The sequence below is a fragment of the Anabrus simplex genome, chromosome 1, assembly GCF_040414725.1.
Source record: "Anabrus simplex isolate iqAnaSimp1 chromosome 1, ASM4041472v1, whole genome shotgun sequence".
Taxonomy (NCBI): Eukaryota; Metazoa; Arthropoda; class Insecta; order Orthoptera; family Tettigoniidae; genus Anabrus; species Anabrus simplex.
Window position 1 is genome coordinate 1,497,747,620 of NC_090265.1, and position 15,376 is coordinate 1,497,762,995.

Here is a 15,376-nt window from a genome sequence, read left to right on the forward strand (position 1 = left end):
AGGAGAGAGGATGTACTGGATCAGAAGATGTATGAAGACAGAATGAGATGGCAAGCGTTTGTACACCACACCCGGGAAACTGGAGTTGGGAAATGATCATGATGATGATGATAGTTACACCGATGAGCAAAACAATTTGTTATAGTGAAAGCCATTTCTTTTCAGTTTTGACTTAATCTATAGGCCAAACTGTGGGGTTCTTCAGTCTGTCAAAACTAATTGAAACTGCAGAACCTCACTGTTAAAGAGTAAAAGAATTGCTGTGCTTTGATCACATTTTAAACCTACTTCTCCTAAAATAATATGGTACAACCCTAGGAGGGATTCACCCAAAAGCAGAGTCAGGCGCTTCGCGCAGTAGAGATTGAGGTTCAGAACCGGGTGATGTTCCTTCATTGTTAGCTGAGGAGAGTGCCAATAGGAGTGTCGATACATGCTACCAACTGGTGAAAGAAATAAGAAACATATACAGATTTTTCAGTGGTTTGCACACGTCCCGGCTAGTTAAAAAAACATTGGTCTAAACACATCAGGGGTGTTTAGCAGAAAGCCTGCAAAAGGGAGTGAGTGGGATGCAGTCCCATTGGCCCACACTGTTGGCACCCACAACGCATTCAAGGTTATAACTTTCTTGTTACGTTCCAGAGTTGCTAGTTGATTGCTGAAGGGAGCAGACATGTTTGTGCAGCGATGGGTATTTCATTATCAGCTTGGCGAACAGCAATCGGGTGATGGGCAAGCAGGCAGGGGGCTGCGGAGTGCGTGCTGGAATGCGGACCTGCAACCACATTACTTGTTATAGGAGGCTTGGAGTTAAACCTGAGTCCTGTTCAACCAGCTTCAGAAGAAGTAGTGAACGTAAAGTGTGTGGAGTGTAAGAGGAACTTAAAGATCTGGTGCTAAGTGTGACACGTGTGGAATGTGGTTTCATTTCAAGTGTGGTAAGCTACAGGCCCTACACAGTGATAAGGAAAGGATGGCATGTAGCAAGTGTTTCATGAATGGAAATGTGATTAGCGACAAAACAAAAATTGATGAACTACAACGGGAATTAAATGAAGCACATCTCATGATTGCAGAGCTACAAAAGAAGTGTAAGTTATATGAGAATTGTAGGCACACATTCATTCATGGAGAATATAAAACCTGTAAATTGTGTGGTGATAGGCGATTCTTTCATGCGGCATATAGGACAGGAAAATAAGTCGGTGTTGTGCATACAGAGAATGCGAGCGAAACAACTGAACAGGAAAATACAGAACAAATGAGGTGGGAATGAGGAAGTACAGTATACGCCAAAATATGCAGTACTGGAAAGTATGTTAATCTTATTGTCATTATCTTACTTATCGAGATGATAGTGTAAATGCTCAAAATGTGCTCCATACCGCTGTAGGCAGTGTTCATAACGATCATGTAGATTTTCCAACATATTCTGGAACAAAGGTTGCTGCACAGTCCCAAAGAACGAGATGATCTTCTAACGTAATGAAGGCACAGCTTTGGATGGATCTGGACAATTGAAAATTTGCTCCTTTAACATTCCCCACACATAAGCATCAAGTGGTGTGAGATCGGGGGAATGTGATGGGTAGGGGAACTCAGCCCTGCAGGAAATTACTCGTCCTGGAAAGGTTTCTTGCAGCATAGCCATAGTCTGTAGAGCAGTGTGGCAGGTCGCCCCGTCTTGTCGGAACCACTGTCTATTACTGGCACGACAAAACCTTCTTAGATCCTGGATAAACGGCCTGATCACTATGTTTCTACAGCATTCCTGGGTAACAGTAAGAGGTGCACCATCATCATTCTCTATGAAATACGGACCTAGCACACCATTTCCTGACACTGCACACCAAATCGTCACACGCACACTATGTAGCGGTTTCTGGACTAGTGTGCGGCTTCTCGAAACCAAAAAAGAGAGTTGTTTGGCGACTGATAAAACCGTCCAAGTTAATGTGACTTTCGTCAGAGAACCACACGTTGAACAAGAAATCTGGATCCTCGTACACCATGTCCAAAAATCGTGCACAATATTCCACCCTTACATGCCTATCGTGCTCCGTCAATCGTTGCCCAACCTGTATTCGGTACGGAAATCCACCTACGTCTTTAAACAATCGTCAAAGTGACGTAGGGCTAATGTTTAATTTCAGGGCTGTTTGCCAAAGACTTCGCTTTGGAGACTGCGACACCTGATTGAGGACGATTTTCATCTGTGGACACAGTTACTGGCCTACCAGACCTTCCCTTGCGTTGACAAAATCACTACCCATACGACGAAATTTTCTAACAATAGAGAGCATAACTAAGTGTTCACGATATTGTTCCGCCACTAACTTCCGTACGAATGAAAATAATACTCCACTATGAACACTTTTTCCTCCGTCGTGAGATCCACTGCCACTTCCAATCACAGAGCACAACGTTCTTTACACAACTAACAATTCATCATGGCGATGTAACAACACGCAGATGCTCAGGCGTGCGCATGCGCACTGCACGAAAATGAATACTGTATATTTTGGCGCATACCGTAGTAATTCCACAGATAAGTTTTTAGTAAGGTTCACCCTTTTCAATATAAATTACAAGTTGTATAAGAAGTTATCAACAACATCTATTCAATAGTGGTACAGGTTTTGACCATGGACCACGTGGAAATACGCGTTTGTGTATCTCAAACCACGTTCTCTTTGACAGGCTTGTTACACTTGTTAAAATTTACACTGAGACATATATGAAATTTTGTATAGTATAAAACAGTGTTATCTAAATTTGTACTGAAAAGGTTGAACCCTACTGAAAACTTATCTCTCTAATCTGAGTTCAATATGGAAAAACAATTAAGTTTATATTTTTGAAGTAGTAATTCTCCACATACGAACTAATGATTTAAGTAGGAAACGGACTGAATATATAATGAGGGACATTTTTGATCTAGTGAACTCGACATTGAAAAAGTTCCCGAAGGCAAATGTTGTAATTAGTGCTATACTAAGGGGATGATCAGATGTATCATGGAAGAAGATTGGCCGATTGAACGAAGAGCTTCAGTGGGTGGCCGAAAGTTCCGGATCACTCTTGGCAACAGTTGGATCGATGACAGGGACATCAGCAGGGATGGACTTCATCTGAACCAGCGAGGAGTCGCGAGACTAAGTGAACTCTTTTCGAGGGTTACCGAGTCCTTTTCCACCCAAATGGACGACTGCGCAGAACGGGCAGCCGTATGACGATCCATGACGGGAGCAGATTGAATGCAGCTACAATAACAATGGTGCCACCAACAGGTTATTGCGAGAGGTAGTGATCCCAGATCAGGTAAGTTTCTTAGACTGTTGAAGGTAAACCCGGGAATATTGGTAATAAAATCGCAAAATTCGAAAACTTAGTTGATGCAAGTGACCCTGATACAATTGTAGGAACGGAAAGTTGGTTATCGGATAATATATATAATTCAGAAATATTCAGGTCAAAATTTCTAATGTTTAGACAGGATAGAGGGTCGAAAGGAGGGGGAATTTTCATTTGTGTTAGGTCAGAGCTCAGTGGTACGTAAAAATGTGTTCTCGAGGACTGCAAAATAATTGGAATGGAGGTACATTAGGCACCCAATAAACAAAATATGTAATTATTGGAGTTTAAAGCCCGCCGAAATCAGGTTTAAACAAGATCATTAGTCTTTCAGAATTGACATTTGCAAATATAAGCTAAGGTAAAAGAACTATAATTGCAGGGGATCTAAACCTACCGTCGGTAAACTGGGCTGGGTCAACTACGGGGGAACTATTGCAGGAAGCAGTTAACTTAGTGTATGTATGTTTGGTCCTCAGCCCGAAGGCTGGTTGGATCCTCAACAAGCTCCGCCATCAGCTGTCATAAATGGCCTAGGCATCACTGAAGAGGCGTACTAGGGAAATGAGGAGTGAGGTAGTTTCCCATTGCTTTCCTCACAGAGCCGGAAGTTGATATTACATATCAGTCTGCCAAGCCCACTGAAATGCATGCACCAACTGACCCTATGAGCAACATTTTCATACCATTCATAGCAGGGACTGGCTGCATTAGGAATGGCATTACTAGCATCGCTCATACCTCAGTCACTTTCATCTTGTCAAAGCCAAGGATAAAGCTGAGACAGATCAATGAAAGTAACAATATTGCTCTAGCCCATACCAGAAGACATAGTGAACCGTAAACACTACGTCCTGCCAGATTAGTGTGGAATAATGGCTTTTCCCAAGTCGTTACAAAGAACACATGTAAACGAGCACTTTAAGATGTTTTTCTAGTCAGACCGGATGACATAGTTATATCTTGTGACGTAATTTAGGCAATTAGTGACCACAGTGCAGTGATATTCTATCTCTCTTGGGAAACTTGTACTACGAGGCATGTGAGAATTTCTCAGACTATTTGGTGTTATGCAAGGGGAGACTCCGTAGGCTTTCAAAACTTTTTGAGGTTGTGCCATACTAAATGGTTAAAGAAGGGCAAGGGGATGGACAACATTTGGGAGAACTTCAAAACCATTTTAAATACTAGACTGAATAAATTCGTTCCCAAAAGGATAAATAGGGAAAATTCAGATCCGCCGTACTACACCGTGACTATTAGGAAACTTAAGACTAGGACAGCGTCCAAAAGAAGAAATAACACTGCATGCAAAGCAGAATACAGAAGTTTGGTGAAACTTTTGCTAGCAGAAAAGAAAATGGCTGAAGAGAAATATCTTGAATATCCTAAATGGAAATCGAAATTCCTGGAACCCTTTTTTTTTTTTAATATACACAAAGACTGAACGGAGAGAACAAGTCAGTTCCTTCTCTTTGTATAGGAGGAGATTTATTGGCGACAACAGATATGGATAAAGTGGAAGCATTAAATAAGCACTACGGAAAGGCTTTTAATCCAGCGGCACAGTTATTCAGGGACAATTTTCCAAAAACTAATAATGATTTCCAAATTAAAGCTTCATTATTGTGTAAAACATCTTTCTAAACTCAGAAGTAGTAACAGATATGGATAAAGTGGAAGCATTAAATAAGCACTACGGAAAGGCTTTTAATCCAGCGGCACAGTTATTCAGGGACAATTTTCCAAAAACTAATAATGATTTCCAAATTAAAGCTTCATTATTGTGTAAAACATCTTTCTAAACTCAGAAGTAGTAAATCTTGTAGGCCAGATCTGGAGAGCCACTTAAACTCAGGGGGGTGAAGCGATCCTAAGATATTTAATAAGAATCTTCAATATTTCACTGAACAATACGAAGGTTCCAGAGAAGGTTGGAAATCGGCCATTGTAGTTCCTATTCACAAAGGGGGGGTGACAAGAGCGACTTTAATAACCACAAACCGGTAAGTTTGACATCAATCATATGCAAACAAATGGAGCAATTAATTGTAGATTATTTGAGGTTAAAATTGGAGGTGGTGGTGATTACTGTTTTAAAAGTACAACTTGTCAACCATCCTCCTTTTAACACTAATCAGAAAAACCAGAAGGGGTCCGACACTTCGAAAAAAGGTATTGGCCAAAGGAAGACAAGAGCCACGAAGGGCATGAAAATGAAAGACTCCCTAGGCACCACACGTAATGCCATTCGGGTCAGAAAAGAACAAGAGTTGACCAATGGAGGTCGGAGAGGATAGATGAAAGTTAGGAGCCTGGCAAAAGTAAGTGCAAGCAATGCCAGGACTCAGCTAAGGGTCCTATGGTCACCAAACCATGCTCCAAAATTCAGAGCCCCTGGGGCCCCTTTTAGTCGCCTCTTACGACAGGAAGGAGATATCGTGGATGTTATTCTACTGCCCCCACCCACAGGGAGAGTTAAAATGGGACTCTTCTAGAATGATATCTAAGGGGCAGCATGGTTTTAGCGAAGGCTTCTCCAGCAAAAGTCAGCTCTGTTTCCATATGTCAAGATATATCGGATAAGCTCGACAGTGGGTGAAGGATTGATGCAATAGTAATTGATTTTGCTAAGGCATTCAATCTTGTGCCACGACATCCTCCTTAACAAGTTAGCATGTACGGGCAAATCTTTGATAGATTCCCTTCCGGTATAAAGTCATTTAAGAAGACTATTAGTGCTAGTGTAAAGTGAAAAGTTGTAAATTACAGACACTGAATTTGTGATTTTCTGTTTGGTTTAGATTGTGAAACTAGTAGTTTTTCTTGTGGTATTCTCTTTCCAGGGAATTGCTTGTTGTACTCATGTTGTTGTAGTTGTTGGGTAATTACCTATGTTTTTAATTTTATTATCACTTGTAATGTTCAGCTAGTAGTAAGCTTAACCTATAGTAATGTAAGCCATAGCGTTAAGCACTAGAAAATACTTAAGTTGTATATGATGATGATGATGATGATGATGGATTTAGAATTTTTTTAACTTAACCTAGTAGTATTTCTTGTAATATTTTCTTTCCAGGAATTTGCTTGTTGTACTCTTGTTGTTGTTGTTCTTGTAGGGTAATTATGTTTTTAACTTTACTTTATTATCATTATAATGTTAAGCTAGTAGTAAGCTCAACCTATATGATTGTAAGCCGCAGTGTTAAGCAATGGAAATTGTTCTGTGTGAAATTTTATACGATGCTGGATTTAGAATGCAAGATTTCATGCAATTTTTTTTTTTTTCCGTGGAATTGCTTATTGTGCTCCAGTTGCTGTTGTTGGTGTTGTTGGGTAGTTATGTTTACATTATCATCACTTGTGTTATGCTAGTAGTAAGCTCAAACAACCTATAGTACTGTAAGCCATAGTGTTAAGTACTGGAAATACTTAAGTTGTGTGTGAATTTTTATATGATGCTGGATTTAGAATGTTAAACTAACAGTATTTCTTGTAATGTTTTCTTTCCATGGAATTTCTTGTTGTACTCTTGTTTTTTTTTTTCCCCTATTGGCTTTACGTCGCACCGACACAGATAGGTCTTATGGCGATGAAGGGACAGGAAAGGTCTAGGACTGGGAAGGAAGCGGCCGTGGCCTTAGTTAAGGTACAGCCCCAGCATTTGCCTGGTGTGAAAATGGGAAACCATGCAAAACCATCTTCAGGGCTGCTGACAGTCGGGTTCGAACCTACTATCTCCCGAATACTGGATACTGGCCGCACTTAAGCGACTGCAGCTATCGAGCTCGGTGTTGTACTCTTGTTGTTTGTTGTTGGGTAATTATGTTTACTTTATTATTACATTACTGTAAGTGACCATTGCCACCGGGATATTTCCCATTTGCAATGTATTTTGTTAATAATAATAATTAACGAGGCAAAGTTACCCATCACGTATAACTGCATTGAATTATGGGAGTGATGGAATACTTCATAAAATGCATCCAATGTCTGTGAGTGTTGAGCAGAGGGTTGTAAGTAATGGCACAAAATTTCTCTGTTTGGTCAAAGTAAGTTTCCTCTGGGGGCAGAAGGTGGTATTCCAGCATGGCGATAAACACACCTTGCCCTTAAAAGCCTTTTATAAGGGAACATCCATATATTTCATCTTGTGAAGTTCTATGTTACATGCTAGTGCCCCAATCCTAGAACACGTAATGATAATATATGTCTAACTTGCAAGATATTGAACGCTCACAATGTTAATGAACTCACCCATTATATAAATTCAACATCTGTGAATATTTCTTGAGTGTCTTATGAGTCCACAGACACGATACAATTGCAATGTGCAAGTCGGACAGATGAAACTGCTCACCTCAGTGTGACATCATCAGAGCTACAATACAGCCTGTACATCACAAAGGCAAATGTACAAAAGCCACAGATGCCTAAAAAATTTGGTTTACTCTGCCATCTAGTAGACCTTAAGTAAAATGGAATACTGAAATTTACAAACTGACAAGCAGACAGCCAGATGACATCAAATTAAAATGTCTACACACGTAGCTGAGGCCATGCGATTATCATCACAAAGGAAGTGATGTCATGCATAATGGCTGATGAAATGCCGTCTAGGATTTCAAATTTAACCCTCGGCAGTTTACGCAACTCTTGTTGAAACATATTTACAGTGCTTTATAAATTTAATTCTAGGAAGAGATATTCTGCAGAAACCTAACATATATTCCACTTGTACAGTCTTCTTTTATATTTTCTTTCAGAATACATCAAATTTTTTATATGTAGCCTATAGATAATTTATTTAGTGAGCTCATCGACCTAAGTGACAATGTAATGAAGACTTAAGAATTGGAATCTGTATTTACTTCTGAAAAACAAAGCTACTTGAGATAGTGAAGAAGTATAAAATTACGTAAAATACTGCAGAATAAATATGGTTATATGTCAACTGAAAAGTGTATCAGAACTGGCAGAACTCCAGCTAGAAATATTGCCCTGGGAATAAAGAACCTGCTCGAAACTGCACTACTGAAAAAAAACCTACAAGTTTCCTTAGAAGGATGACAGGATTGAAATGATAGTACTGCATACCAATAAAGATAGCAGTTGTCAAACTACTAACAATGAAAATACAAAACATAATGGTACAACTTGTAAGAGAAATAATGCCTAGGGATGCTCCACATGTCCAGAGTTCTGAAATAGATTCAAGTAACTCAGGAGTTATTATGGTCAAAAGCCTATGAGCCACCAATATTTCAGGCAAAATAGTCACTTCAAATTCATAATTTCTTACATCAAACTTTATGATAGATCAACATATCACAGTACATTAAGTAAATGACCCATACAACCAATATATAAAGTCTGGGGCATATTAAATGGAAATTCCGAATGGAAAATTCTAAATTCCCATGGAGGAAATTAGATATTTTTCACCAATAGAGCATGTCAAAAACATATCAGATGTAAGGCTTTTCAGGCCATTCGGAATTGCTAGGCGGGCAATAATACCATTGTGGAGATTTGTCTCTCGTATGCGGTTATCGGACTGTGCCTCTTATTAGGGCTTCTGATAAGTTCACCTGCATACACCCCAGCGTCAGTGGGTGGGGTCTGACACATCCCACTCTGATGAGTCTAGTGTCAGACCTAAGACGGGACGCTGGTTAATAGAACAAATGCCTGAAAAGCCTTACATCTGATATATTTTTGACATGCTCTATTAGTGAAAAATATCTCTCCATGGGAATTTAGAATTTTCCACCTAGGATGAGGCCAATAATTTGTTACTTCAGCTGTTCAAACGTTTCATGTGATGTGTGGTTGTAACAGTCAACAAGTCTTTGTTTTTTTTTAAAAGGTTCACATATTCTGGTTGATTGTGACAAGACTGCTCAACAAGTCTATGCCAAGCTGTGTAAACATACGATATTTTACTCAGATCCAAGAATATTAAAGTGCCAAGTGTTTCGCATTGGTGTATAAACTTTCAATCAATTAATTTCAACTGCGTTAATGCATTAGTTTCCAGTAGACAGAAGCAGGACCAGCAGTTCTATCCTGTGTTCCACGAACACATGACAATTTTTGAAACCAAAAACCAGAACTTTAAATACCAAGTTGTTTATCTTTAACATTGAATGTATATTTATTTCACTAGTTTAGTCAGGGGAAGCAGGACAGTCAAACACATAAACGTTCTTGTAACGCCAATATTTCATATGGTTATAAGTGTTTTCATTTGAACGAGTGTGTTATCAAACAATACAAGTGTTCCCAGTGTTCCGTGTACATGAACGCGCGACAGTTTAGACTAGATCTGTCTTTATACATTTTGGTTCATTGTGTGTATTTCATCCAATCTTTTTCAGACAGAAACAGGACTGTCAAATCCAAGAATGCTCTTAGAGAGCCAAGTTTTACACACCATTTTAAGTGTCCTTATTGTGTTTTGTATATATTTTCAATCCAGTACATGTAATTCCAGTGTTCCGTGTTCTACGAACACAAGACTGTTAGAGCCAGAATTGGGAACTCTCTAAGCTCCAAGTTCTCCTTGCCAAGCGTATGTTACATTTCTAGGTAATATTTATAAACTCAATGATGTATTTCCAAGCAACCATCTATAGGTGCATGGATTTTTCATTATGATGATTGTCATCAGTTTCCCCTTAATTTAATTTTCACCAAGAACTGATGATGACTCCATGGAGTTGAAACCGGTCTTCTTATAATTGAATAAATTGTTGTAATGTGTTGCATGGTGGAACATCCCTCAAACTCTACAATTTGTTACAAACCATTGCCACACTCCCTTCCAGAGGCTCTTTTCTATCACTGCGGCGCATACTGTCCGCGCGGCAAGAAAAAAGGTAGTTTAGTAGTTGTAACCTATCTTTGAACATCCAGGCCAATCTTTATCATGAAAACAGGGAGGGGCTCTTTTCTATCGCCGCGGTGCATACTGTCTGCACGGCAAGAAAGAAAGGTATAGCCATATCAAACCAACAGTAGGCAGTATTGTCGTTCCTCTCAGCGCTACTAGGGCGACAGTGAACTGGCGTGCGCCACCTAGCGGTGGCTCGTGTTACTAAACCTAACCGCTTCCTATAGTTTCGCCAACAATTTTGCCATGGAGCCAAACTTAGGAACTAAGATAAGCACTAATTCAAAAGGTGAATTATAACAATTTTCTTACCATGCAGACAGTATGCGTAGCGGCCATATAAAAAAGCCTCTCAAAGGGATTCAGGCCCACTGTTCTCATGACAGAGATTGGTTTAGGGCGATAGAAGCACATCTATTTATTTCTGCTTTTATTCTGCTGGGGCTCATAATGGAATCTAATTATTATAGACAAGAATTACGTCACATCCCATTTTACACTGGCCAATAGGAATCCAATTAGCTACTTCAGCAATGGAGAACGGCGAGTGCTGCTCTTTAGTTGGTTATAAAAAGAAATGTACATTTGGGGATGGGTTGGTGGGTTCATAGACATTGCAATGAACGAACCACTCTTCTGAAAGGAATTTCAAGTGAGATTTGCGTAACCTCTACTTCCTTATAATCATATTTATTACACCTCACCTAATTTGATTCTTGATTTACCTTACGACAATTATTATCATTGATTTAAGACAGAAATAATCATGGAATTCGATGGATAATATTCGTTCACATAACCTCTGGAGGCACAAGTCCCCCGGTTATGACATGAAGCGACGTATAGGACTCTTAGAACCCTGTGACCAAACCCTGGGTCTGGACAGACTTATTTTTACCTCATACATGTCTGCCTATGTAGCATAGCGGTTAGTGTTATTAGCTGCCGTCCTTGGGGGCTCGGGTCCAATTCCCGGTACTGCCAGAAATTTAAGAATGGCAGGTGGGCTGATATGTGGTTGAAATGGTACATGCAGCTCACCTCCAATGGTGTTGTGCCTGAAAAGAGTTGCACTATCTCAGGATGAGGATACGAGTTTACTTTTTACCGAATTCATGATGAAAGCTCGTTTGAGATTTTAGGGAACATGGCCGGATACCGTAAGAGCAAAACACAAAATGGTTGCAATTTGATTTGCTGAATCATACATTTTGGTTTTCATTCCTCTACTGATGATGGTGGGTCCCTGGCAAGCATAACGGTATGATCTCTCCATTCTGCTTCTTAAGGTGTTGCTACACATCTTTCTATGCCTTTTCTCTTTCCTATATCTGCATACCAAGTACAGAAGTACAACCGGGTAAACAATCTACCCCAATGAAAGTGTTCCAAGAGACAATATTCGCACCTCTATTCAAACCATCCATGAAACGAAAGGGATGTTAGAATAGGCAACTGGTTCATGCCTATTCAATATGCACAGAAAATAATAACATATAACATGCTTGCTATTGTAAGTACTCTACACAAAAATAGAACAGTGATGTCGCGTATTTAAACATATGAACTGGTAGTTATCTCGCCATATCCGCGAAAAAAGACTGATGAACTCCAAAGTACCAGGAAATCAAGAAATATTCCAACACAACTGTCACAACTACTGGTAAGTTTATCTTTATCTCCATTTCCAGCAAGGAACTGCTACCAATCTTACAGATACTAAAAAGTAGCCTTCAGTTCCAGAAAATACCAAGCAATAACAATTGGTTTGCATTTAAAAATGTCAAACGGGTAGCATCTTTCCAGGAACCGTAATTTTTCACAAACAAAGATGAAAACTGCTCAGCTCACAAAATCCCATTGTATAGATGACATTTACTCACATCAAGAGGGGCAACATCTTCCATTTCAGAATCACTATCATCCATGAGGTCTGGAGGTGCCTCCAGCTCCTCGATAAAACCGCAGTAGCAATTGGGACATGTGTAGTCCTACGAACAGTAAAATCATCCAAAAAATCATTTATTATACACTATTAAAGAACAACCAAAGGAAAACAAGACCACTTATCACTTGCATGTTAGAGTTACATTGTTACATGTAACGTCAAACTAGAAGACAACTACAACACGAATCACGCTTAAAAGAAAGCCAGTTAATAAGGACAATTTTCAACTTCAAGCCATTATCAAATGATAGCCAGTAGCATCCACATAACTAGCAGTACAAGCACCTGTAACATTAAAAAATATGCAATCACTGCCAAACTTAAGATCAAAACATTTCACCACGGCCTAGCAATACTGACGAAAAGGTCACACCGACACGTTTATCCAACAGTCAAAAATATCGATGTTCCTTACCGGTAAAACGCGAGGAATTTCAACACTACATTTGTGACAAAAAAATCTAGAAATTGCAGAGTCTTCAACGGCAGCTTCGGCCATAGCTGATGGATTCTACTTTAATTTTTCACTGCCACTTTGATCTAAAACGATCAGGAGTAATTTGCATAAAACCACATAAGTGCTCTTCACACGCAAGAGCAAAATCGATAGTTCAACCCGAGAACTTCAAACAACTCTTTTGTAACAAAGCGTAAAACAGTAAAAGGAACCGGGAGACAAAAATCATCACTACATATAATAGAGTACCAATTAAGCTTCAGTATCTGTTATCTTATTTTGACCAAAAATTAACTACCGTTGACAAACACAATTAGCATCATCTGAATATTAATACATTATATCCTATGACAGATGGATAGATCGAAAAACGAATGAAGAGATACTGATTCGAATTGGTGATAGCAGATCGATTTGGGTAAACATGAACAGAAGAAGAAATAGAATGATAGGACCACCGCCGTCTCAATCTCTATAATACTGCCTCCTCTGTGCCGCGAGAATTGCGTTTACACCAGTCATTGCAGATGGCAGCACATACCGCACTCAGAACACATGTTGGTTAAATGATAGTTGGTTCGTAACACCAATATAAAATGAAAAACAATCTTAACATGTTACTAATTGAGAAGATAATGCACATACAGAAACTAACATTTCACATTTGAACTTCCCTTAAGATATAGAAACGTAAAATATATAAAGTTTTACTATTTACAGAAGATATATTAGGATCATGCCATGCTGCATGGTACCTACAAATTTCAGAATTTGTTGGACACGAGTTACGGAGCACCTTTTCAGTCCATTGCTTAACTTGCCAGCAGTGGACGCAAAATAATTTCTATCACTATTCGTTGACCCTTTCTTCATGACCAGATTTCAGGATACGTTTTATGGCACATAATCCAGTGCGTGCGTTCATCATGTCTTTAAATCCACCACCCAATCTCACTGAACTAAATAGAGCTTCTATTGCGTCTCCAGAAAATCATCTAGTAAGAATATAAAATGACCGATCTTTTAACAGATAACACCCACATTCCACTACAGATTTCACAGTTAGCGAGACAGCATCTGCCGTCTCATTAGTCAGACACTTCAATTTTCACGTTTTGATTCCAAGCGAATTATTTTAACGTACTCGATGAAATTATCATTCAACCATTGTAAGTATTTTATCTGATGGTGAATAGAAAAGCACAAAATCTGGATTGTTTTCCCGAAAGGCATTATATAAATCACTTCTGAACGAAAAGGGATAGATCGTAGACTTCTAAGCCTTTAACGAGGTAGGCAGGAGGACTAGGGAACTTCTTTGAAAGTCGGATTACAAGAAAACACAACAGTTTGTTCGCGGGAGCAGCAGATTTTACAATATCTGTGCCTCATACACCTTCAACATTGATCACGCAAACGAACTTGTCACTGGTTCGGTCGTAGAGGAACCGTACCTAATTAGCCATTTAATCGGCGAACGCTGTTACTTTCTTCTCTGTTGCTCTGAAAGTTTTACATTCAGCTCTATGTCTTTCCTTCACCGATTGGGAAATCCCGACAAACACTATCAATATTTTCCATTTAGCTAGCTGTCCAGAGTACTTTATGACGGAGCTGACACTAGACCAGGAGTCCTGCCATATTCGTAATCCCACGCCACAAAGTATTGCGTGATTCGTTCTGACTGTCCGTACTTTGTCGTGCGAAAATTATGGATTTGATTTTCAAAAAACGGTCATTTTTATACTAGGCTGCTTCCTTTACTTTATTCAGACGATCAATTTCTGTGTTGTCTTCGAATTTCCTCCGGTTAGTCATCAGCTGTTATCGCAGTCTCAGAATTCTTGATCACTGCTGTCATTCTTACTCGTTGTAATACTGACTTGGATTGATACATCGTTGTTCAAATGAATTTCGTACTCGTCATCCAATGTATTTCCTGCGGTTGAAGAGCTTGTTTCATCACAGATTTCTTCCGAAGAAATATATTGTCGCTGTCTGATCTTTCGTAGAGCTATTTTTCTGGTTTGAAGGTAATATGGATAATTTGAAGACCGACTAGGCACGCTCTCTGCCTTCAATATATTTTTCTTTTAGTTTTATCTTTAATCTCCACCTCTAAAATTCAGGCTACCAATGTAAGAATAATCGGATGGAATCCTTTGATTACCCTTGGTTTATCCTTGCCTTTATACAGCGTTAAGCCAATTTTACCAAAATTGTTTACTTGGCGGGATAACAGGAATCCTCACACCTGAAGAATTTGGATTTTCTGCTTTGATATACAGAGAGGAACACAACAATTAATCATTTTACAACCAGAGACACACACATAAATACTCGATGCAAACGCACAATAACGTGGATACGGAGATAAATTGGGTGCGTTAGCTGGCGCCCCTAGCAGAGGTTCGTTACACTAAGAGCTCACGCTGAGAAGCATGATAACCGCATAGCATAGAGCAGGCAGTATATACGATTGAGACGGCGGTGGATAGGATACATCTTAAGACACCCAGGATTTCTGCAGTTGGATTTTGAGGGTAGGTGTTCTATACAATAACAAATAATTTACTTTAATACAATTTTATTCATACAATTCAACACCATCTTGAAAACTGCAACGAAGGAAACTACAAAACAATATAGAACAAAATACCGTACGTTTGGCATGACGCGCATCACGGGTTCATTCAGACACGACATAGGACACCGCACG

The 15,376-nt window shown here is 39.3% G+C and overlaps 1 protein-coding gene across 2 annotated transcripts in view; it reads right to left on the bottom strand.

Moving 5' to 3' along the window:
* The window catches only part of Iru (E3 ubiquitin-protein ligase Iruka), a 371,072-nt gene extending 358,332 nt beyond the window's left edge, over window positions 1-12,740 (bottom strand). For both annotated transcript variants that reach the window (XM_067137986.1, XM_067137985.1), the window contains exons 1-2: window positions 12,616-12,740; window positions 12,136-12,243 (exon numbers count right to left, since the gene is read on the bottom strand). In XM_067137986.1, coding sequence (XP_066994087.1) covers window positions 12,136-12,243; window positions 12,616-12,699 — 192 coding nt within the window. In that variant the 5' untranslated portion in view covers window positions 12,700-12,740. The remainder of the gene's footprint in view (window positions 1-12,135; window positions 12,244-12,615) is intronic.
* Between the last annotated feature and the right edge of the window lie 2,636 nt (window positions 12,741-15,376).